This window comes from Lepus europaeus, chromosome 8, assembly GCF_033115175.1.
Source record: "Lepus europaeus isolate LE1 chromosome 8, mLepTim1.pri, whole genome shotgun sequence".
In the NCBI taxonomy this organism is placed as follows: Eukaryota; Metazoa; Chordata; class Mammalia; order Lagomorpha; family Leporidae; genus Lepus; species Lepus europaeus.
This window is the reverse complement of record NC_084834.1, coordinates 108,294,173-108,317,442: the sequence shown is the minus strand read 5'-3', so window position 1 is coordinate 108,317,442 and position 23,270 is coordinate 108,294,173. Positions and strand designations below refer to the sequence as shown.

General features: G+C 37.6%; 1 protein-coding gene across 1 annotated transcript in view; it reads left to right on the top strand.

Moving 5' to 3' along the window:
- The window catches only part of LOC133765138 (UDP-glucuronosyltransferase 2B16), a 37,487-nt gene extending 23,026 nt beyond the window's left edge, over positions 1 to 14,461 (top strand). Inside the window, exons 6-7 of the mRNA XM_062198757.1 lie at positions 6,040 to 6,272; positions 12,699 to 14,461. Coding sequence (XP_062054741.1) covers positions 6,040 to 6,272; positions 12,699 to 12,745 — 280 coding nt within the window. The 3' untranslated portion in view covers positions 12,746 to 14,461. The remainder of the gene's footprint in view (positions 1 to 6,039; positions 6,273 to 12,698) is intronic.
- Positions 14,462 to 23,270: the final 8,809 nt, after the last annotated feature.

Genomic DNA, 23,270 nt, shown 5'->3' with positions numbered 1-23,270 from the left:
TAAATTTAGATCCTTGCTAATTTTGAGCTGATTTTTAAAAATTTTTATTTAATTTTTACATGTTTTATGTATTTCATGTTTACAGGTTTAGGAACACAGTTATATTTCATACCATATATTCCTTCCTGCCCATGCACCAACACTTCTTCCTCCTTCCTCTCACATCCCCACTCTTAATTTTTACAATGATCTACTTTCAGTTTAATTCATGATTGAAATTTAAACCTATGCTAAGTAAAAGAGTTCTAAAAATAGTATGAAAGAAAGAAAAAAAACCCACACTGTTCTTCAATAGAAGAGGCAAGGGATATAAACCATAACCGAAACTCAAAATGCCCATTTCACTCCAATACATTGCATTTTAGGTACCTATTAATTACCATGGATCACAGAAAATATGGTATCTGTCTTTTGGGGACAGTTTATTGTATACCTATAAGATTAGCACTACACTGAGTGTCCAACAAATTGTATGAAGAAAAAAACTGTTCCTCACACTTGAGACAAGGGCTATAAACAATCATCGGATCTCAAAATGTTAGTTTCACTCCTATACATCACCTTGTAGTAGGCACTCTACTAGTTACCACAGATCAGGGAAAACATATGATATTTTTCTTTGGTGCTGGTTTATTTCACAAAGTATAATGGTTTACAGTTGCATACATCTTGTTGCAAAAGAAAGGATTTTATTTATGTTTTTACTGTTGAGTAGTACTCCACAGGGTATATATATCATAATTTCTTTACCTGCTCAACAGTTGATGACCATCTGTGTTGATTCAATATATTAGCTATTGTGAACTCAGCTGCAATGAACATGTTATTACAGAAAATTCTTTTATATGCTGATTTCTTTTGGTTTAGATGAATTCCCTGGAATGGGATGTCTTGATCATATGGTAGGTCAATATGCATTTTTCTGAAAGATCTCCATATTGTCATTTTTTAAAATATTTATTTGAAATACAGAGTTACAGAGAGAGGTAGAGACAGAGAGAGAGGTCTTCCATCTGCTGGTTCACTCCCCAGATGGCCGCAATGGCCAGAGCTGCGCGGATCAAAAGCCGGGAGCCTGGAGATTCGTCTAGGTCTCCCACATAGGTGCAGGGGCCCAAGGACTTGGGCTATCTTCTACTGCTTTCCCAGGCCATAGCAGAGAGCTGGATCAGAAGAGGAGCAGCCGGTACTACCGGTGCCCAAATGGGATGCTGGCGCTTCAGGCCAGGGTTTTAACCCACTGTGCCACAGCGCTGACCCCTCCATACTGTCTTCTACAGTCTTCACCAGCTTACATTCCTACCAACAGTGGATTAGGGTATTTTTTTCTCCACATCCTGGGCATCATTTGTGTTTGCTAATTTCTGTATGAAATCATGCTTACTAGAGTGAAGTGAAACTTCATAGTGGTTTTGATTTATATTTTCATGAAGGCTAATGATCCTGAGCATTTTTTTAGAGTGCCTATTGGCTATTTGGAGTTCTCTCTTAAAAATGTCTATTCAAGTCCAAACAATCTCTTAACTGGATTATTTGTTTTGTTGTTGTTGAATTGCATGAACTTTATAAATTCAGGATATTATTTGTGATATATGACATTTATTGTTTTGCAAATCCTGAACCACCCAGGCATACAAAGGATAAATCCTACTTGGTCAGGTAATGATCTTTCTAACATGTTTTTGAATTCAATTGGCTGGCATTGTGTTTAGGATGTTTGCATCTTTGTTCATCAGGAATATTGGTGTATAGTTCTCTTTCTCTATTGTATCTTTTTGTTGTTGTTACTTAGGAATTAAGGTGATGTAGGCTTTGTACAAGGAGTTTGGAAGAATTCCTCCCATTTCAATTGTTTATGAATAGCTCAAAAAGAATTAGAATTAGTACTTTAAAAGTCTTGTAGAATTCAGCAGTGAAACTACCTAATCCTGGGCTTGTTTCCTTGGGAGCATGTTTATTACTGACTGAATTGCATGTTAGTTATTAGGTCTTCTGTCTAATGACTCAATTTTAGTAGATTGCATGTATATAGGAATCATCTCTGATTTTATTTATATGGGCTATCTCCCTCCTTTTTTTGGTTAGTTTCATTAATGCTGTTTCAATTTTGTTTATCTTTTCAAAAAAACCAACTCTTTATTTTGGTTATCTTTTCATTTCTTGGCTCAATTTTCTTTATCTTCTTTAATTTTAATTATTTCTTCCTTCCTACTAGTTTGCATTTGTTTTTTTTTTTTTTCTGTTTTTCTAGGTCCTTGAGATGAATTGATAGCTCACTTACTTGGTAAGTTTCCAACTTCCATGTATTCACCAATTGCAATAAATTTTCTTCAACAATACTTTTGCTGTATCCTGTAAGCTTTGATATGATGTACTGTCATCTTCATTTGTTTTCAGAATTTTTCTTTATTTCTATTTTGATTTCTTCTATAACTCACTGTTCATTCAGGAGCATGTTGTTCAATCTCCATGTGTCTGCATACCATCTAGAGATTCTTGAGTTGTTTTTTCCAGCTTCTTTCCATTGTGGTCAGAGAATATGTATGGTATGATTTCAATTATTTTGAATTTGGAGAAACTTGTTTTATGGCCTAGCATATGGTCTATCCTAGAGAAAGTTCCATGCAATGATGTGAAGAATTAGTATTGTGCAACAGTGGGTTGAAAAGTTCTGTTGATATCAGTTAAGTCCATTTGGTCCATTATATTGATTAGCTATGTTGTTTCTTTGTTTATTTTCTGACTATTTGATCAGTGCATTGATGAAAGTGGAGTGTTGAATTCCGAATTCCCCCATTACTATAGTATGTGAGTCTATGTCTCCCTTTGGATCCATTAACATTTCTTGTAAATAACCAGATGCCCTGTAATTGGATGTATATACATTTATTACAGTCATATCTTCCTGTTGAATTGATCCCTTAATCATTACATAGAGTCTTTTTTGTCTCTTTGAACAGTTTTTGTGTTAAAATCTATTTTATGTGTTACTATGATTTTCATACCTGCCCTTTTGTGCTTTCTGCTCATGGAATACCTTTTCTCATGCTTTCACTTTCAGTCTGCATGTAGGTGAGATGTGTTTCTTGTAGAAAGCAAATAGATGGGTCCTGTTTTTGTTTGTTTGTTTTGACAGGCAGAGTGGACAGTGAGAGAGAGAGAAACAGAGAGAAAGGTCTTCCTTTTTGCCTTTGGTTCACCCTCCAATGGCCGCTAAGGCCGGTGCATCGTGCTGATATGAAGCCAGGAGCCAGGTGCTTCTCCTCTCCCATGCAGGTGCAGGGCTCAAGCACTTGGGCCATCCCCCACTACCTTCCCAGGCCATAGCAGAGAGCTGGTGTGGAAGAGGGGCAACCAGGATAGAATCCGGCGCCCCGACCGGGACTAGAACCCGGTGTGCCGGCGCCGCAAGGCGGAGGATTAGCCTGTTGTGCCACGGCGCCGGCCAGGTCCTGTTTTTTAATCCATTCATCCAGTCTGTATCTTTTAACTGGAGATTTCCTACAACAAGGCGACTATTGACCCTGCCCTTTTTCTATAAATATGTCTATTATTTACTTTGGATTTTTTTGTACTTCCATTGCTTGATTTTCTGCCTTCATTGTCTTTCATAAATATGGCTACCCTTTTGTGTATTCTTGTGTAGCAAATTCTTAAGCATTTTTGTAAGAGTTGACAAGTGGTGACAAACTCTTTCAATTTCTGTTTATTATGGAAGGTCTTTGTTTTACCTTTATTCATAAATGAGAGATTTTCAGGGTACAGTATTCTGGGTTGACAATTTTTTTCTCTTAATACTAGGACTATGTCTTTCCATTCTCTCCTGGCCTATAGGGGTTCTGATGAGAATCAGCTGAGTCTAATTGGGAATCCTCTGAAAGTAATTTAGCATTTCTATCATGTACATTTTAGAATCCATTCTTTATGTTTTACTGTTGAAATTTTGGCTACAATGTGTTGTGGTGAAGATCTTTTCTGGTCATGTCTATCAGGAGTTCTATGTGCCTTGTGTACCTGGACATCCCTTTCTTTCTGCAAATTGGGGAAGGTTTCTGTAATTATTACACTAAACAGACCTTCTCCTCCATTCTCTTTCCACAGACTTGTATGTTGGGTCATTTGGTAGCATCCCCTAAATCTCCAACACTGTTTTTTGTTTGTTTTTGGTCTGACTGAAAGATTTCCAAAGATTTGTCTTCTCACTCTGATATTCTTTCTTCTGCCTCATCAAGTCTGTTGTTAAGGCTTTCCACAACATTTTTTATTTGATCTACTGAATAGCTTCAATTCTAATATTTCATTTTAATTTCTCTTTAAAATGTCAGTTTCATGGGAAACATTTTCATTCATGTAATGTATGGTTTTCTTTAATTTGTGGATTCGCTTCTGATTGTTTTCAAGAATCCTATGATTCACCTTTTAAATTCCCTTTCAGGTTATTCATCAATCTCTATCTTCACATTCTAATATTGAAATCTTATTGTGTTCCTTTGGGTGGGGGATCATGTTATCTTCCTTATTCTTACTTCTTGAATTTCTGCATTTATTTTGAGAATTTTGTGGAGTTACTTGGTTTTGTTGTTGTTGTTGTTCTCACTGATCGCCTTTATCTTTGAACCATGTCTCTGTGGCTTAGTGGAATGTCTGCATTTTTAGTGAATAACAAGAAGTATGTGCTGGTTGTGGCTGGGGAGCTCTGGTCAGTGTTCCAGTGTGGGATGAGTTTCCAGGGTAATACCAAAGCTTGGTGTGGTACATCTCCTCCTGTTAATAGAAGGCAAGGAAATGGTCACCACTGTTAGTGTGATCACATCCTCACCTCTAAGATAAGCAATGCCTTGATATTAGTCCCCCATGAGTTCAACACTCATCCACATCACCATATGAACCACAAAAATGATCATCACAGTCCTCACTCAGCACAATTCCAGCTGAAATGTTCCAACAAGGCTCCCATAGGCACTTGTTGCAAATGTTCTGCTCTGTCTTGCCATTCTGTCCAGTCAACAGAGAGACAGATGTTCCCCAATCTAGCCCCACCCAGGCAGCTTGAGCTCCAGAGCCTGTGGTAGGCTGGGAGGCTGGGGGTGCATCACACTCCTACATGGGTGCTCAGCCACCTGTCAATTCACCCTGCTAGCTCAAAGTCAGTGGGCTGCTGCTGATTTTTCCCTCCAATAGAATTTCTGTATCACACTGTTCACTATGTTCCTATATCTGTATATATCAAATACATGAAACTTATATAACTTAACTACAATTAACAAAAGAAACTCTCCAACTCTCAAATCACAACCCTAAAAAGAAGAAAAATATGAATAATATCAAACATTTACTACTGGCTTATTTTATTAAAAGAATAATTCAAATATTCGAAGAATGAATGTAGTATTAATTACAAGAGTAAGATAGGAAAGTACTATACCCGTAAATTTCATTTAACAATGAAAATCTAGGAACTAAGGAATTTATGAAAAGGGAAAATAAGAGCAAATGGCTGCAGATAAGGTCATTCATTGCCAAATGTTTATCATTTGATAATGCACTCACTAATGACTAAGTTCAATACAAATTCCTGATTGATATGCACTCCTTGTTAATTTTGCCCAGATATACCTGAGTTTTGCTATGGATTTGAGTCTGATTTATAATTTTTGATACTAATTGGAACACTGTTCTTCAGGTCTATAAACCATTGCTTGAAGAATCATTCAAATATTGCTCATGAAATTATTTTATTGTTATTGCTATGTTTGCTTTTTGTGGGTTTTATTGTATTTAAGAACTAAGTGATTCTAATTTCTTGGATTGAATGTAAGAAATATTGTACTCTGCCAACATCTTTCAACACATTTTACAGTCCCATACATCCAAAAAAAGAAATCAGCCTATAAACTCAGACATCTATAATGTTTATTGAAGAAAATTTGTTTTCCCTACCCTTTCACTTGACATTCCTTTTTTACTATTAACACACAAATTTCGCAAATCTACTTTCCTAGTCATTCTATTAGTTCATGTTGATTAATTTTCCTTCAGCTATAAAGAGAAAGCTATGATGTTATCAAGAATTCACCATGATCAGCCCATGAAGCCTCTGGATCAAGCAGTCTTCTGGATTGAGTTTGTCATGCGCCACAAAGGAGCCAAACACCTTCGGGTTGCAGCCCATGATCTCACCTGGTTCCAATATCACTCCTTGGATGTGATTGGGTTCCTACTGGCTTGTCTGACAATCACTACTTACCTTGTTATAAAATGTTGGTTGTTTGAAAAACACCACAAACTATCTCTAACATGCCAAGCAAGAAACATAGAAGCGGAGGTACCAAAGATAAGGATAGCACTATGACGCCCCCAAGTGAACAAGACACGCCAATGCAAGATTATGAAGAGGAACAGTTAGAGCAAATGCACGAAGCAGATGGCAAAAATTTCATAAGAACATTAAGAAGTTCTCAAAAACAAATTCTTGAACTACAGAAATCCTTAATGGACAAGATAGAAAATCTCTCCCGTGAAAATGAAATATTAAGGAGGAATCAAAATGAAATGAAAAAATTAGTGGAACAGGAAACTGCAGTACTGGCAAAAAATATCAATGAAATGAAGAACTCAATAGATCAAATGGCAAACACATTAGAGAGCCTTAAAAACAGAATGGATGAAGCAGAAGAGAGAATATCGGAATTAGAAGACAGAGAACAGGAAAGGAAACAGTCAAATCAAAAAAAAGAAGAAGAAATCAGTAATCTAAAAAATACTGTTAGGAATCTACAGGATACTATTAAAAAACCCAACATTCGGGTTCTAGGAGTTCCTGAAGGCATGGAAAGGGAGAAAGGATTAGAAGGCCTTTTTAGTGAGATACTAGCAAAAAATTTCCCAGGTTTGGAGAAGGACAGAGACATCCTAGTACAGGAAGCTCAGAGAACCCCTAATAAACATGATCAAAAGAGATCCTCACCAAGACACGTCGTAATCAAACTCACCACAGTGAAACACAAAGAAAAGATCCTAAAATGTGCAAGAGAGAAACGCCAGATTACTCTCAGAGGATCTCCAATTAGACTTACAGCTGATTTCTCATCAGAAACCCTACAAGCCAGGAGAGAATGGCGAGATATAGCCCAGGTACTAAGAGAGAAAAACTGCCAGCCCAGAATATTATATCCTGCAAAGCTCTCATTTGTGAATGAAGGTGAAATAAAGACCTTTCACAGCAAACAGAAATTGAAAGAATTTGTCGCCACTCGTCCAGCCCTGCAAAAGATGCTTAAAGATGTGTTACATACAGAAACACAGAAACACGGTCACCAATATGAAAGAAGGTAAAGGAAGGAAACCTCAGAGCAAAAGATCACAAGAAGCTCAAACCAGATATTAGAAAATATCTTTGGCAAATGGCAGGGCAAAGTTACTCCTTCTCAATAGTCACATTGAATGTTAATGGCTTGAACTGTCCAGTTAAAAGACACCGATTGGCCGATTGGGTTAAGGACCAAAACCCATCCTTTTGCTGCTTACAAGAAACCCATCTATCCAACAATGATCCATACAAGCTGAGAGTGAAAGGCTGGAAAAAGATATACCACGCCAACAGAAATGAAAAGAGAGCGGGCGTAGCCATCTTAATATCGGACAACATAAACTTTACCACAAAAACTGTTAGGAGAGACAAAGAGGGGCACTATATAATGATTAAGGGATCCATTCAACAGGAAGATATAACGATTATCAACGTATATGCACCTAATTACAGGGCACCAGCCTATTTAAAAGACTTGTTAAGGGACTTAAAGGGAGACTTAGACCCTAATACAATAGTACTGGGGGACTTCAATACTCCACTCTCAGAGATAGACAGATCAACAGGACAGAAGATCAACAAGGAGACAGTAGATTTAAATGACACTATAGCCCAAATGGATCTAACAGACATCTACAGAACATTTCATCCTACATCTAAGGACTTTACATTCTTCTCAGCAGTACATGGAACCCTCTCTAGGATTGACCACATACTAGGCCATAAAGCAAGTCTCAGCAAATTCAAAAGAATTAGAATCATACCATGCAGCTTCTCAGACCACAAAGGAATGAAATTGGAAATTGGCAACTCAGGAATCCCTAGAGCACGTGCAAACACATGGAGATTGAACAACATGCTCCTGAATGAACAATGGGTCATAGAAGAAATTAAAAGAGAAATCAAAAATTTTCTGGAAGTAAATGAGGATAACAGCACAACATACCAAAACCTATGGGATACAACAAAAGCAGTGTTAAGAGGAAAGTTTATATCAATAGGTGCCTACATCAAGAAATTGGAAAGGCACCAAATAGATGAGCTTTCAAGTCACCTCAAGGATCTAGAAAATCTGCAGCAAACCAAACCCAAACCCAGTAGGAGAAGAGAAATAATTAAAATCCGAGAAGAAATCAACAAGATTGAATCCAAAAAAACATTACAAAAAATCAGCCAAACGAGGAGCTGGTTTTTTGAAAAAATAAACAAAATTGACACCCCATTGGCCCAACTAACTAAAAAAAGAAGAGAAAAGACCCAAATCAATAGGATCAGAGATGAAATGGGAAACGTAACAACAGACGCCACAGAAATAAAAAGAATCATCAGAAATTACTACAAGGACTTATATGCCAGCAAACAAGAAAATCTATCAGAAATGGACAGATTCTTGGACACATACAACCTCCCTAAATTGAGCCAGGAAGACATAGAAAACCTAAACAGACCAATAACTGACACAGAAATTGAAACAGTAATAAAGGCCCTCCCAACAAAGAAAAGCCCAGGGCCAGATGGATTCACTGCTGAGTTCTACCAGACATTTAGAGAAGAACTAACTCCAATTCTTCTCAAACTATTCAGAGCAATCGAAAAAGAGGGAAACCTCCCAAACTCCTTCTATGAAGCCACCATCACCTTAATTCCTAAGCCAGAAAGAGACGCAACACTGAAAGAGAATTACAGACCAATATCCCTGATGAACATAGATGCAAAAATTCTCAATAAAATTCTGGCCAATAGAATGCAACAACACATCAGAAAGATCATCCACCCAGACCAAGTGGGATTCATCCCCGGTATGCAGGGATGGTTCAACATTCGCAAAACAATCAACGTAATACACTACATTAACAGACTGCAGAAGAAAAACCATATGATTCTCTCAATAGACGCAGAGAAAGCATTTGATAAAATACAACACCCTTTCATGATGAAAACTCTAAGCAAACTGGGTATGGAAGGAACATTCCTTAATACAATCAAAGCAATATATGAAAAACCCACGGCCAACATCCTATTGAATGGGGAAAGGTTGGAAGCATTTCCACTGAAATCTGGTACCAGACAGGGATGCCCTCTCTCACCACTGCTATTCAATATAGTTCTGGAAGTTTTGGCCAGAGCTATTAGGCAAGAAAAAGAAATTAAAGGGATACAAATCGGGAAGGACGAACTCAAACTATCCCTCTTTGCAGATGATATGATTCTTTATTTAGGGGACCCAAAGAACTCTACTAAGAGACTGCTGGAACTCATCGAAGAGTTTGGCAAAGTAGCAGGATATAAAATCAATGCACAAAAATCAACAGCCTTTGTATACACAGGCAATGCCACGGCTGAGGAAGAACTTCTAAAATCAATCCCATTCACAATAGCTACAAAAACAATCAAATACCTTGGAATAAACTTAACCAAAGACGTTAAAGATCTCTACGATGAAAACTACAAAACCTTACAGAAAGAAATAGAAGAGGATACCAAAAAATGGAGAAATCTTCCATGCTCATGGATTGGAAGAATCAACATCATCAAAATGTCTATCCTCCCAAAAGCAATTTATACATTCAATGCAATACCCATCAAGATCCCGAAGAACTTCTTCACAGATCTAGAAAAAATGATGCTGAAATTCATATGGAGACACAGAAGACCTCGAATAGCCAAAGCAATCCTGTACAACAAAAACAAAGCCGGAGGCATCACAATACCTGATTTTAGGACATACTACAGGGCAGTTGTTATCAAAACAGCATGGTACTGGTACAGAAACAGATGGATAGACCAATGGAACAGAATAGAAACACCAGAAATCAATCCAAACATCTACAGCCAACTTATATTTGACCAAAGATCCAAATCTAATCCCTGGAATAAGGACAGTCTATTCAATAAATGGTGCTGGGAAAATTGGATTTCCACGTGCAGAAGCTTGAAGCAAGACCCATACCTATCACCTTACACAAAAATTCACTCAACATGGATTAAAGACTTAAATCTACGACCCGAAACCATCAAATTATTAGAGAGCATTGGAGAAACCCTGCAAGATATAGGCACAGGCAAAGACTTCCTGGAAAATACTCCAAAAGCACAGGCAGTCAAAACCAAAATTAACATTTGGGATTGCATCAAATTGAGAAGCTTCTGTACCTCGAAAGAAACAGTCAGGAAAGTGAAGAGGCAACCAACAGAATGGGAAAAAATATTCGCAAACTATACTACAGATAAAGGATTGATAACCAGAATCTACAAAGAAATCAAGAAAAACCACAACAACAAAACAAACAACCCACTTAAGAGATGGGCCAAGGAACTCAATAGACATTTTTCGAAAGAGGAAATCCAAATGGCCAACAGACACATGAAAAAATGTTCAAGATCACTAGCAATCAGAGAAATGCAAATCAAAACCACAATGAGGTTCCATCTCACCCCGGTGAGAATAGCTCACATTCAGAAATCTACCAACAACAGATGCTGGAGAGGATGTGGGGAAAAAGGGACACTAACCCACTGTTGGTGGGAATGCAAACTGGTTAAGCCACTATGGAAGTCTGTCTGGAGATTCCTCAGAAACCTGAATATAACCCTACCATACAACCCAGCCATCCCACTCCTTGGAATTTACCCAAAGGAATTTAATTTGGCAAATAAAAAAGCCATCTGCACATTAATGTTTATTGCAGCTCAATTCACAATAGCTAAGACCTGGAACCAACCCAAATGCCCATCAACAGTAGACTGGATAAAGAAATTATGGGACATGTACTCCATAGAATACTATACAGCAGTAAGAAACAATGAAACCCAGTCATTTGCAACAAGATGGAGCAATCTGGAAAACATCATGCTGAGTGAATTAAGCCAGTCCCAAAGAGACAAATTTCATTTGTTTTCCCTGATCGGTGACAACTGAGCGCCAAAGAGAAAACCTGTTAAGTGAAATGGACACTATAAGCAACAATGAACTGATCAGCTCCTGTCCTGACTTTAGATGTACAATGTAATACTCTATCCTTTTTAGTATTCGTTGTTGTTGTTGTTGTTCTAGTACTATTGGTTGAACTCAGTAATTAACACACAATTATTCTCAGGTGTTTAAATTTTAACTGAAAAGTGATCCCTGTTAAATCTAAGAGTGGAAAAAGAGAGGGAGGAGGTAAACAATTAGGAACATGCTCAATCGGACTGGCTGCAAATGGGGGAGTTAGAAATGTGCAGGGGATTCCAACACAATTCCATCAAGATGGCATGTACCAATGCCATCGCACTAGTCCAAGTGATCAATTTCAGCTCACAATTGATAGCTCTGATAGGTCTAAGAGTCAAAGAGATCACACAAACAAGATAAGTATCTGCTAATACTGATAGAATCAAAAAGGGAGAGAAAGATCCAACATGGGAAGTGGGATACACAGCAGACTCATAGGATGGCAGATGTCCTAAACAACACTCCGGCCTCAGAATCAGCCCTCAAGGCATTCAGATCTGGCTGAAGAGCCCATGAGAGTATAGCAGGCATGGAAAGCCAAGATACCATGGGAAAAAAAAAAAAAGACCTAAGTGAATGATCTCTGTGAGTGAGATCCCAGTGGAAAGAACGGGGCCATCAAAGAAGGAGGTACCCTTCTCCGAAGGGAGGAGAGAACATCCACTTTGACTATGACCCTATCGGAATAAGATCAAAGTCAGCGAACCCTAAAGGCTTCCATAGCCCTTGCAACTCATGACTAGAGCCCAGGGAGATTACTGACGCCATGAACAGGAGTGTCAAATTGTTAAGTCAGCAACAGGAGTCACTGTGTACTTACACCCCATGCGGGATCTGTCCCCAATGTGTCGTCTAAAGCCAAGTGATGCTACGACTGGTACTGAAACAGTATTTTTATACTTTGCGTTTCTGTGTGGGCGCAGACTGATGAGGTCTTTGCTAATTATATACTGAAGTGATCTTCTGTATATAAAGAGAATTGGAAATGAAAAAAAAAAAAAACAACCTGGTGTTAAAATGGAAATGGCATAGAAAATTAATTATTTTGAAAAAAAATTATGTAGGATCTCTGTCTTTAATGTGCTGTACATTGCTATTTTATGCTATAATTAGTAATCCAATGGTAGTTTTTTCACTTGATGTTGCTATATGGGCAAAATGTTGAAATCTTTACCTAATATATACTAAACTGATCTTCTGTATACAAAAAGAATTGAAAATGAATCTTTACACGAATGGAGGGGGAAAGGGAGCGGGAGGGGGGAGGGTTGCGGGCGGGAGGGAGGTTATGGGAGGGGGGAAGCCATTGTAACCCACAAGCCACAAGCTATACTTTGGAAATTTATATTCATTAAATAAAAGTTTAATTAAAAAAAAAAAAATGTTGGTTGTTTGTTTATCAAAATATTCTTATGACAGGAAAGAAGAATAAGCGAGATTAGTGTTCTTTCAGACCTAGGGCTAGCATCCCTGATACATGAGATGATGCCATTAATTGAACCACTAAGGATGTCAAGATTGTAAACATTAGAGAACTCACAACTATAATTTCAGCTATCCTCAGATAATTTTATCCTAATGTTAAACATTATATCTATCATAATAACTGAAAAAATGACATTATTAAAATAACAACTGCATTTCATTCCCAGGACAGATGCCTCCCTTTCTCTTTTTCTGGGAAGGGTTCTACCACAGCTTTAATCATATCAGTTAGAATCAAATTTAATTAACAGAAAGAGACCTCTGCCACAGCATTGTTGGCAGATAATTTTAAATAATCTCATTATAAAATAAATTTCAAGCATTGCAATATTCTTTGAGCATTTGCTTCCTCAAGATTGATTCTGGCAGCTTTCCAATGTTTCAGTCAAAAATTGTAAATACAGGTACTCTAAGTGATCATATGCAAATGATATCACAGCTTTTTTCTTACTGCTACTGTTACAGTCTTGTGTATATGAAATATGCTACTCAAAGACATAAATTAGCAAGCACTAAAAAGGTAGTTACAAAAATTTTAAAAATCTTCATTCTGAAAATAATAAATGAAGTTTAGACCCTCTATGGAAGAATAATTGTGTAAATAAGATTTTTCAATTAATATTTATGTAGAATGCCATGTTTTTAATGGATAAGCATTATAAATATTATATATTTACATATTTAATATATAATACAAACAAGTTATTAAATAATGTTTATATTTTTAAATTTTCTTTTGCCTAATCTCATCATTAAGCCAATTGACATGGACAAATGTTTACAGGATATAGAAAGCTATTTTGAGAGAAATACATGGAGATTGGTCATTCTATCCTTTGATTAGTTCCACAATGCTGGAAAAAGCCTCGGATTGCCCAAGCCAAAGCCAGGAGTCTGGAACTCAATATAGTATTCCATTTGGGAGACAAAGACCCAAGTGCTTTAGTCGTTACCTACTGCCTCTCAAGGAGCATGTACATTAGCAGGGAGCTGTAGAAGAAGTGAATTAGGACTCAAAACAGAATTCCAATACAGCATGTGTATTTCCAAGAGGCATCTTAATTGCTGCACCACACACAAAGTGTGGTCTTAATTCTTAAATCCCGTCACAGCACATTTTACAGTGAGAAAATCTTAGTCACTTGTGTTTAGATCTGTGTCTCATCTGGATTCCTACCAAAACACACATTTTTTAATAGTTTCTTCAAGTTCCCTCATCTGCTAATAACTGCGTGGATTTGAATTTTTTCATTTTTCTATTGAATGGACCCATGTGTGTGTTATAGACAGAACTCGGAAAGGCTTAAGTCATTTGGTGAGTCTACTCCAACTACAACACTAAAAAGAATTTTAAATTTGGAATATTGGGTATAGTTTATTTGTTTTTAAACAATGATCTTTTAATTCCATCTTATTATATTTATATTTGTATCATATAACTATTTGAAAATTTGTTGGCATTTAATCTTTGAAATTCCTGAGGTAAGTTTTATAAAATATTTAATATGCACTTGAAAATCATAGGTATACTCTCAGATATGAGAATCCTTTAAAAGTTTCATGGAAAATAAAAATAAAAAAATAAACTATAAATTTTCTTTTTCAAAATATTCTCCAGCAATTGAAAATGCCAGTCATGTAGTCCATCTAAATAAACTTATGTTCTTGGTGAAGTGTCTGTTCCTGTTATAATTTTTCCAAACATGTTTCAGGATCATTATACCACATAATTAAATTTTTTATTGAAAGCTCTTCTCTGTTTTGCCACTGACCTGGTTGCAATAGTGATGATACCAATTGAGCAAAATCTTTACTCCATATTTCATTCAGAATTTTGTAAGGTAAGTCAACAAAGCTATCTGTAGTGCTGTATATTGTTTCTACTGTAGAGCACTGATACTTTTCAGTTAAGACATGAATAATTTTTACTAAAAAATTGAAATGGTCTGAAGTGGTCTGCCACCACTTCATTTTCAACACCATCCTGTCAGTTCTAAAACTTAGTTATCCATTTGTAAATTATTTGGGGAATTTTTCCCATAAAATTTTCAATTAAATGCCTTCACCCTTGTTCCACACAAGTTTCACTATTAATTTGATTTTTGTTCTTGCTTTAATTTTAACAGACTTTGTATTGTTTGGATATGGGCTTTTTTTGCAATCTTATATCCTTTTTTTTTTTTTGTGTGCATCAAAAGAGATGCTATGCATCCATATTATGACAAGCTAATATAAAGTTAATATAAGGTTATTTTGTTGCAAAATATAAAGTCAGGGATATTTACAGCAAAATGAAGTTTTGAAAAATCAATAGAGAAGTTAAATATCAGACAGACTAGAACAAGAACAGTGAATCAGTTTACTCTAACACTGGTCACTGTAAATAAAACAGTCTGAGATTCAAGAAAATAAGTAAAGGAAAAAGAGTGAATATAGCTTAAGAGACTTATGTGATGGTTCCAGTATTGTGGTGTAGTGTGTTAAGCCACAACTTGTGATTCTGCATTCATACTGGAGTGCTGATTTGAGTCCTGGCTGCTCCATTTCTGGCCCAGCTTCCTGTTAATGCACCCAAGAAAGCATCAGAAGATGTCCCAAGTACATGGACACTTGTCACCTATGTGGGAGACCACTATGGACTTCTTGGCTCCTGGCATTGGCCTATCCCAGTCTATGCTATTGCAACCATTTAAGGAGGAAACCATTAGATGGACAATTTCTGTCTTTTTTTGCTGTGCTTTTCAATTAAATCTTAAAAAGAGAAAGAGAGATAGCATAAAAACATAAAATATGGAAGCCATTAATTTAAAAGAGAATGTTATGTTTTATAAGCTTCAGGGAAATCAAGGCAAAAGCCTATAATGAATAAAAACATAAAAATTACAAAGCATATATACATATAAACATGTCAAATTACAAAGGAAATAACAAGAGTAGAAGAACAGAATGAAGAATTTACAAAATAGCTGGACCAGAGTTAAAAAAATAGAACTAGTAAATCCTTACTTATCAATAATTACATTTGTATATATGAATTAAATTTTCAATCCAAATGCACAAGTTGGTTGAATTAATTTTTAAAAACCCGGCTGGCGCCGCGGCTCACTAGGCTAATCCTCTGCCTTGCGGCGCCGGCACACCAGGTTCTAGTCCCAGTCGGGGCACCGATTCTGTCCCGGTTGCCCCTCTTCCAGGCCAGCTCTCTGCTGTGGCCAGGGAGTGCAGTGGAGGATGGCCCAAGTGCTTGGGCTCTGCACCCCATGGGAAACCAGGAGAAGCACCTGGCTCCTGCCATCGGATCAGCGCGGTGCGCCGGCCGCAGCGCACCTTCCGCGGCGGCCATTGGAGGGTGAACCAACGGCAAAAGGAAGACCTTTCTCTCTGTCTCTTTCTCACTGTCCACTCTGCCTGTCAAAAAAAAATTTTTTTTAAAAACCCAACTAAGTAACACTTGCAACAGATTACTTCAATACAAATGACACCCATAGACTAAAAGTAGTGAGATGGAAAAAGACATTTCATCTATGTAGGGGGAAAGTGGCAGGGACCTGTACTTAATAGAAAAAACAGACTTCAATAAAAAATATATAAAGAGAGAAAAAAGTAATCATAGGGATGTAAAAAAAACAACAACAAACTCATTAAAGGGATTTGGCAATTGTTACTTTTATTTGTACCCAGCATCAGAACACCTAAACATAGGAAGCAAAGATTAAGAGATCTAATGGATGGCATAACCTGCAACACAGTAATAATAGGCAGTTGTGACACCTGCCCCACAGTACTGCATAGATTATCAAGAGAGAAAATTAAATTCAGAAACAGCTAGACTTTGGTTGTATTGCATAGCAAATGGACTTCACAGATATATAAAGAGCATACAATCCTGAATATACATACTTTTTGAGATCATACATGGATAGACCATATATCATGCCACAAAATAAATGTTAATAAATTTGATAACAAAATCTTACCAAGAATCTTTAAAAACCATACTAATGGCCAGTGCTGCGGCTCAATAGGCTAATCCTTTGCCTGCAGCGCCAGCACTCTGGGTTCTAGTCCCAGTCGGGGTGCTGGATTCTGTCCCAGTTGCTCCTCTTCCAGTCTAGCTCTTTGCTGTGGCCCGGGAGTGCAGTGGAGGATGGCTCAAAGTCCTTGGGCCCTGCATCCACATAGGAGACCAGGAGGAAGCACCTGGCTCCTGGCTTCAGATCAGCACATTGCACCAGACGCAGTGCGCTGGCTGTAGCGGCCACTTTGGGGGTGAACCAACGGAAAAGGAAGACCTTTTTCTCCGTCTCTCTCTCACTGTCCACTCTGCCTGTCAAAAAAAAAATGTGAAAAATAAATAACAGAGGCAATTCTGAACAGCTAGCAATTACATAAATATTAATTAAATGGTCCAAGAAAATATTGGGTAATACAAGTAATTAAAAGTAAATTAAAGGGGCTGAGCTGTGATGTAGCAGGTAAAACTAACATCTGTAGTGCCAGCATCCCACATGGGTGCCAGTTCTAGTCCCAGCTTCTCCAACTCCAATCCATCTCTTGGCCGTGACCTGGGAAAGCAGTGGAAGATGGCTCAAGTCCTAGGGCTTCTGCACCCGTGTAGGAGACCCAGAAGAAACTCCACTCTCCTGGTTTCAGATAAGCTCAGATCCAATAGCTCTCACTCTCTCTCTCTCTCTCTCTTTCTGGTTGTCCATAACTCTGCCTCTCAAATACATACATAAATCTTTTAAATATTTTTAAAAAGTAAATAAAAAATATTTTGAGACACACATATGGAAATGCAACTTACAAAAACTAATGAGATACAGGATAAACAATTCAAGAACTAAAATCACAAAATAAATGACTACAAAAAAAAAAAAAGGATCTCAAATAATCTTCATATGTTGCACCTTAAGGAAATTGGACGCAGAAGAAGCAGAATCCAAATCTGCAAAGTTAGTGAACAAAGATCAAAGAACAAGTAGGGAGAAGAAAAATAATGGTAAAGGTCCATGACTGAGTTGATTTTTTGAAAGGCCAAACAAAATTGGCAAGTCATTACCTCACTAAGAAATAGAGATGGGCTGGCACAGCAGCTCAATAGGCTAACCCTCCGCCTGTGGCGCTGGCACACCGGGTTCTAGTCCCGGTTGGGGTGCCGGATTCTGTCCTGGTTGCCCCTCTTCCAGTCCAGCTCTCTGCTGTGGCCCGGGAGGGCAGTGGAGGATGGCCCAGGTCCTTGGGCCCTGCGCCCGCATGGGAGACCAGGAGAAGCACCTGCTTCCTGGCTTCAGATCAGCGCGGTGCACCGGCCGCAGCGGCCATTGAAGGGTGAACCAATGGAAAAAGGAAGACTTTTCTCTCTCTCTCTCTCTCTCTCTCTCTCACTATCCACTCTGCCTGTCCAAAAAAAAAAAAAAAAAAAAAAAAAAAAAGAAAGAAAAGAAAAGAAATAGAGATGATTAAAATAATTAAATCAGAAATAAAAGAGGAAGCATTAGAATTTTTTCTTTTTATATATTTTTGTTTGTTTCTTTTTTTGGTTTTTAAATTTATTTAAGTTATACTAATTTCATATATTTCATTTATACAGATTTAGGAATGTTGTGATACATCCTCCCTCAAAAATGTGCTCCAACCCTTCTTCCTCCTGGCTCTACAATTCCCACTCTTACTTAAGGATTGTAATGTTAACCTTACACTAAGTAAAGGAGTTCAACAAAGAGTATGAAAAGCAGAAACATTGTTCCTAAACAGAGACAAGGGATGTAAACACTCATTGAATCTCAAAATATTCATTTCACTCCAATACATTAATTTTAGAAACTCTTTTAGTTACCCCTGATCAGGGAAATCGCATGGTATCTGTCTTTTGGGGACTGCCTTATTTCACTAAGTATAATGGTTTCCAGTTGCATTCATTTTGTTGTGAAAGACAGAATCATTTTTTTACAGATGAATAGTGTCCTATACTGTATATATACCATAATTTCTTTATCCATTCTTCTGTTGATAGACATCTGGGTTTATTCCACATTTTAACTATTGTGAATTGAGCCTCAGTGAACATGGGGGTACATATAACTCTTTAATATGCTGATTTCTTTTGGTGTGAGTAAATTCCCAGGAGCGGGATGGCTGGATCATCTGACAGGTCTAATTTCAGATTTCTGAAGTGTCTCCACACTGTCTCCCACAGTGGCTACATAAGTTTACATTCCCACCAAAACAGAATTAGGACATCTTTTTCTCCACATCCTCACGAGCATTTGTTGATTTCTGTATGAGAACCACTCTATCCTCTTAATACTGATTTTGAGGTATCCCATAACTTTTGATGTGAGGTGAAACCTCATTGTGGTAATGATTTGTATTTCCCCGGTGGCTAGTGATCCTGAATGTTTTTTCAAGTGCCTAATGCAATTTGAATTTCCTCTCTTGAAAAATGTCTATTCAGGTTCTTTCCCCATCATTTACCTGGATTGTTTGTTTTGTTGTTGTTGAATTTCCCAAGATCTTTATAGATTCTGTATTAATATACAGTCACATAATTTGCAAATATTTTTCCCCTTCTGCCAGTTGCACCGGCCCCTTTACCAAACTCTTTTATGAGTTGAAATAGCCTCTTAGTGGAGTCTTTCGTATAGCCTATATATAGAAGTGGAACAGCCAGGACTGGAACCAATACACATATGGAATGTCAATGCGATAGACAGAGGCTTAACCTTCTACGCCAGGTAGCCTGCCACAGATTTTCTTCCTGCTCTTGGCTAATTTTACCTAATATAGTGTCCTCTAGGTTCATCCATGTTGTTATAAATGAAATGATTTTCATCTCTTTTTATGAATGAATTCTATTCCATTATGTATGTGTATGATATTTTCTGTACTCATTCACCTCAGGTTGAACACTTAGTTTGATCCTGTTTCTTTTCTACTGTGAATAGTGGTGTAATAAAAAATGAAATGCAGATTTTTTGACAGATTGGTTTCATTTCTTTTGGATATATTTCCAATACTGGGAGGTGCTGCTTCATGGGGTCACTCCATTTAGTTTCTTCAAGAATGCTTAACAATTTTATGAGAATAATTTGAGCAAATCTTTTCAACTTATTTTAAGAGACAGAACATAATCCTGATGTCAAAACCTATTGAGTTTGTGGCCAGCGCTGTGGCACAGTGGGTTAACGCCCTAGCCTGAAGTGCCAGCATCCAATATGGGCGCTTGTTCTAGTCCCAGGTGCTCCTCTTCCGATCAAGCTCTCTGCTATGGTCTAGAAAAGCAGTGGAAGATGGCCCAAGTCCTTGGGCCCCTGCACGTGTGTGGGAGACCCAGAAGAATCTCCTTGCTCCTGGCTTCGGATTGGTGCAGCCTCTGGCCATTGTGGCCAATTGGGGAATGAACCATTGGATGGAAGACCTCTCACTCTTCCTCTCTCTCTCTCTCTCTCTCTCTCTCTGCCTCTCCTCTCTCTGTGTAACTCTTTCAAATAAATAAATAAATAGGGCTGGTGCCTTGGCTTGGTTAATCCTCTGTCTGCAGTGCCAGCATCCCCTATATGGGCGCCAGGTTCTAGTCCTGGTTGCTCCTCTTCCAATCCAGCTCTCTGCTGTGGCCCAGGAGGGCAGTGGAGGATGGCCCAAGTGCTTGGGCCCCTGCACCCACATGGGAGACCAGGAAGAAGCACCTGGCTCCTGGCTTCATATCACACACATCTGGCCATAGCAGCCATTTGGGGAGTGAACCAACGGAAGGAAGGCCTTTCTCTCTGTCTGTCTGTCTGTCTCTCTCTCTCTCACTGTCTATAATTCTACCTGTCAAATAAAAAATAAATAAATATTTTGGAAAAAAAGCTATTGAGTAGCAGAAAAACATTACAAAATATAATACTAATAGGTTCAGGTGAAAAGCTCTTAACTAGGCATACAGCAAATCAATTCCAAATTAAATAAATAGGTAATAATACCTATGTGTTTCACCTGTGACATTTTGTGTCAGCTTAACTGTTAAGATTTGCACTTGTCCAAGTTTTCATGATGGTGCTTATCATCGTTTCACTGCTAACCTAGGAATTGTCTTTTGCATTTCTTCCTCCACCAGGCTTGTGGAGATGAATTCCTTTAATTTTGCTCATCATATGTGGCTCTATTTCTTCTTCACTTATGATGGATGACTTTGCTGGATGAAGTATTCTTGGCTGGATTTGTTTTTCTTTCATAACTTTCACAATTTCTTTCTTTTTTTTTTTTTTTTTGGACAGGCAGAGTGGACAGTGAGAGAGAGACAGAGAGAAAGGTCTTCCTTTTGCCGTTGGTTCACCCTCCAATGGCCGCCGCGGTAGGCGCGCTGCGCCCAGCGCACCGTGCTGATCCGATGGCAGGAGCCAGGTGCCTCTCCTGGTCTCCCATGGGGTGCAGAGCCCAAGCACTTGGGCCATCCTCCACTGCACTCCCTGGCCACAGCAGAGAGCTGGCCCGGAAGAGGGGCAACCGGGACAGGACCGGCGCCCCGACCGGGACTAGAACCCGGTGTGCCGGCGCCGCAAGGTGGAGGATTACCCTAGTGAGCCGCGGCGCCGGCCATAACTTTCACAATTTCATCAGATTCTCTCCTAGCTTCTAAAGTTTCCACTAGTAAGTCTTCAGTTTGCCTACTAAAAATTCCCTTGTAAGTGACTTGCTGTTTTTATGTTACTGATTAAATAACCATTTTGTATGGTTTTCTTCTGTTTTACAGATTCACTATAATGGACTTCTGAAAGATTTTCTTTGAACATACAATTAGGGGTCCTTGAGCCTTCTTGTTTCTGGTTGACACTACCTTTCCCAAGATTTGGAAAGCATGCAGTAATCATTCCATGAAATACGTTGTCTACTAAAAGGCAGGAACGTGGAAACACCACAATTGTTGAATATAAAATGAAATAAAGTTAAACTTAATCTTGAAAATATCACATGTAGATGGGTTCACGTATGTCAGGAACTAACATTTTAACATATTGTTATCTCAATTAATTTTGTATAGAATGGAAAGTTTACTAAGACAAGTAATATAAATCTGTTCCCTAAAAGTTTTCTTGTATTCTTGAAATATGTTCTTTAGCATTCTTAAGTACTGTTGGTTAAACTGTGATGTGTGCTTGCTAAGGCACATTAAATGCATTCTGAACTTAATGTACTTTGAGGGACCTTTGTTTATGAAAGTGAACCAGAGATTTCATTTGACAAACCACTAATCATTAATCAGATTGATCATCCTTTTATGTTTATAATTTGCAATCATTTCTATGTTTTTTGACTGACTGCCGTAGAGCAATAAAAAGGCAAATTTGTTCTTTGCAAAAAACTAAAATGCCACATCATGATGACAGGGACTCAGTGTGACTAACAAATAAGTTAGTTCAAATAAGGTGAGATAAATTGCTAAAAAATAATGAAACATTTTAGGTAGGACAACGTGAACTTTGGAATTGATTTAACTGATTAAAAAGGGGTGAGAAGGTTACAATGGTCAGGATGGACTTAAATACAAGATTAATTAATTAATATACTTAAAAGTAGAATTGAATTGTGTCAGGTGACAACATGGAAAAACTAAAGGACATTATCCTAATGAAATAACTCAGTCACAGAAAGACATGGACCACATGATCTCACCCATACATGGAATCTAAATTTTCCAACTTGTAGATGCAGAGTAGAGGCATGTTAGTCACATGTTTCAGCTGGATAGGAAGAATAAGATTTAGTTAGTCTACTGCACAGTGTGGTACATATAAGTAAGTCATGTATGGTCAAAATTGCTAAGAATATATTTCAAATGTTCTCACCTCAAAAAATATGTATGTGAATGGATAGATATATTAATTTACTAGCTCTATTTCATAATTCCACATGTTTTACAAATATCATAACAAGATACTGTGTATCATGTTTATAAATATCTAAATCAAATACAAAATGAATTTTAAAAATTCAAAAGTACTTTTACATTAAAAATATATCTAAATATTGCATTTTCTCTTATCATTTAGACATTATTTTATACTAATCTTAGTATATTTATACATACACATTTAATCATATAAAACAAATACATTAATGATAACAACCTGGAATTGATGCAAAACATTTTCACCAAAGAGTCCCTTGAACCCTGCTATCCAAGAAATGAATGAGTTGCATATTTACATTATCTCTGCTTCTGTATCAGGGACAAATCAGGTGCAAATCACCTCACTTGTCACTGCTCATGGCACTACTCTAAAATCTCTTACCTAACTCTGGTGCCTTACATGTGTAGGTCCTTGTCTTCAAGTTATAAAAATCAGTTAATCATAAAAGACACTGGAAGCACTCACATATCCACAACACATAACTTGGCTTTTTCATCTGCCATCCTGGTCCACAAGCTCTAGTTGTTCATATCATGTGTTTACTTAAATCAGTGTAAGTTATACTTTAACTATTTGTTACATTTCC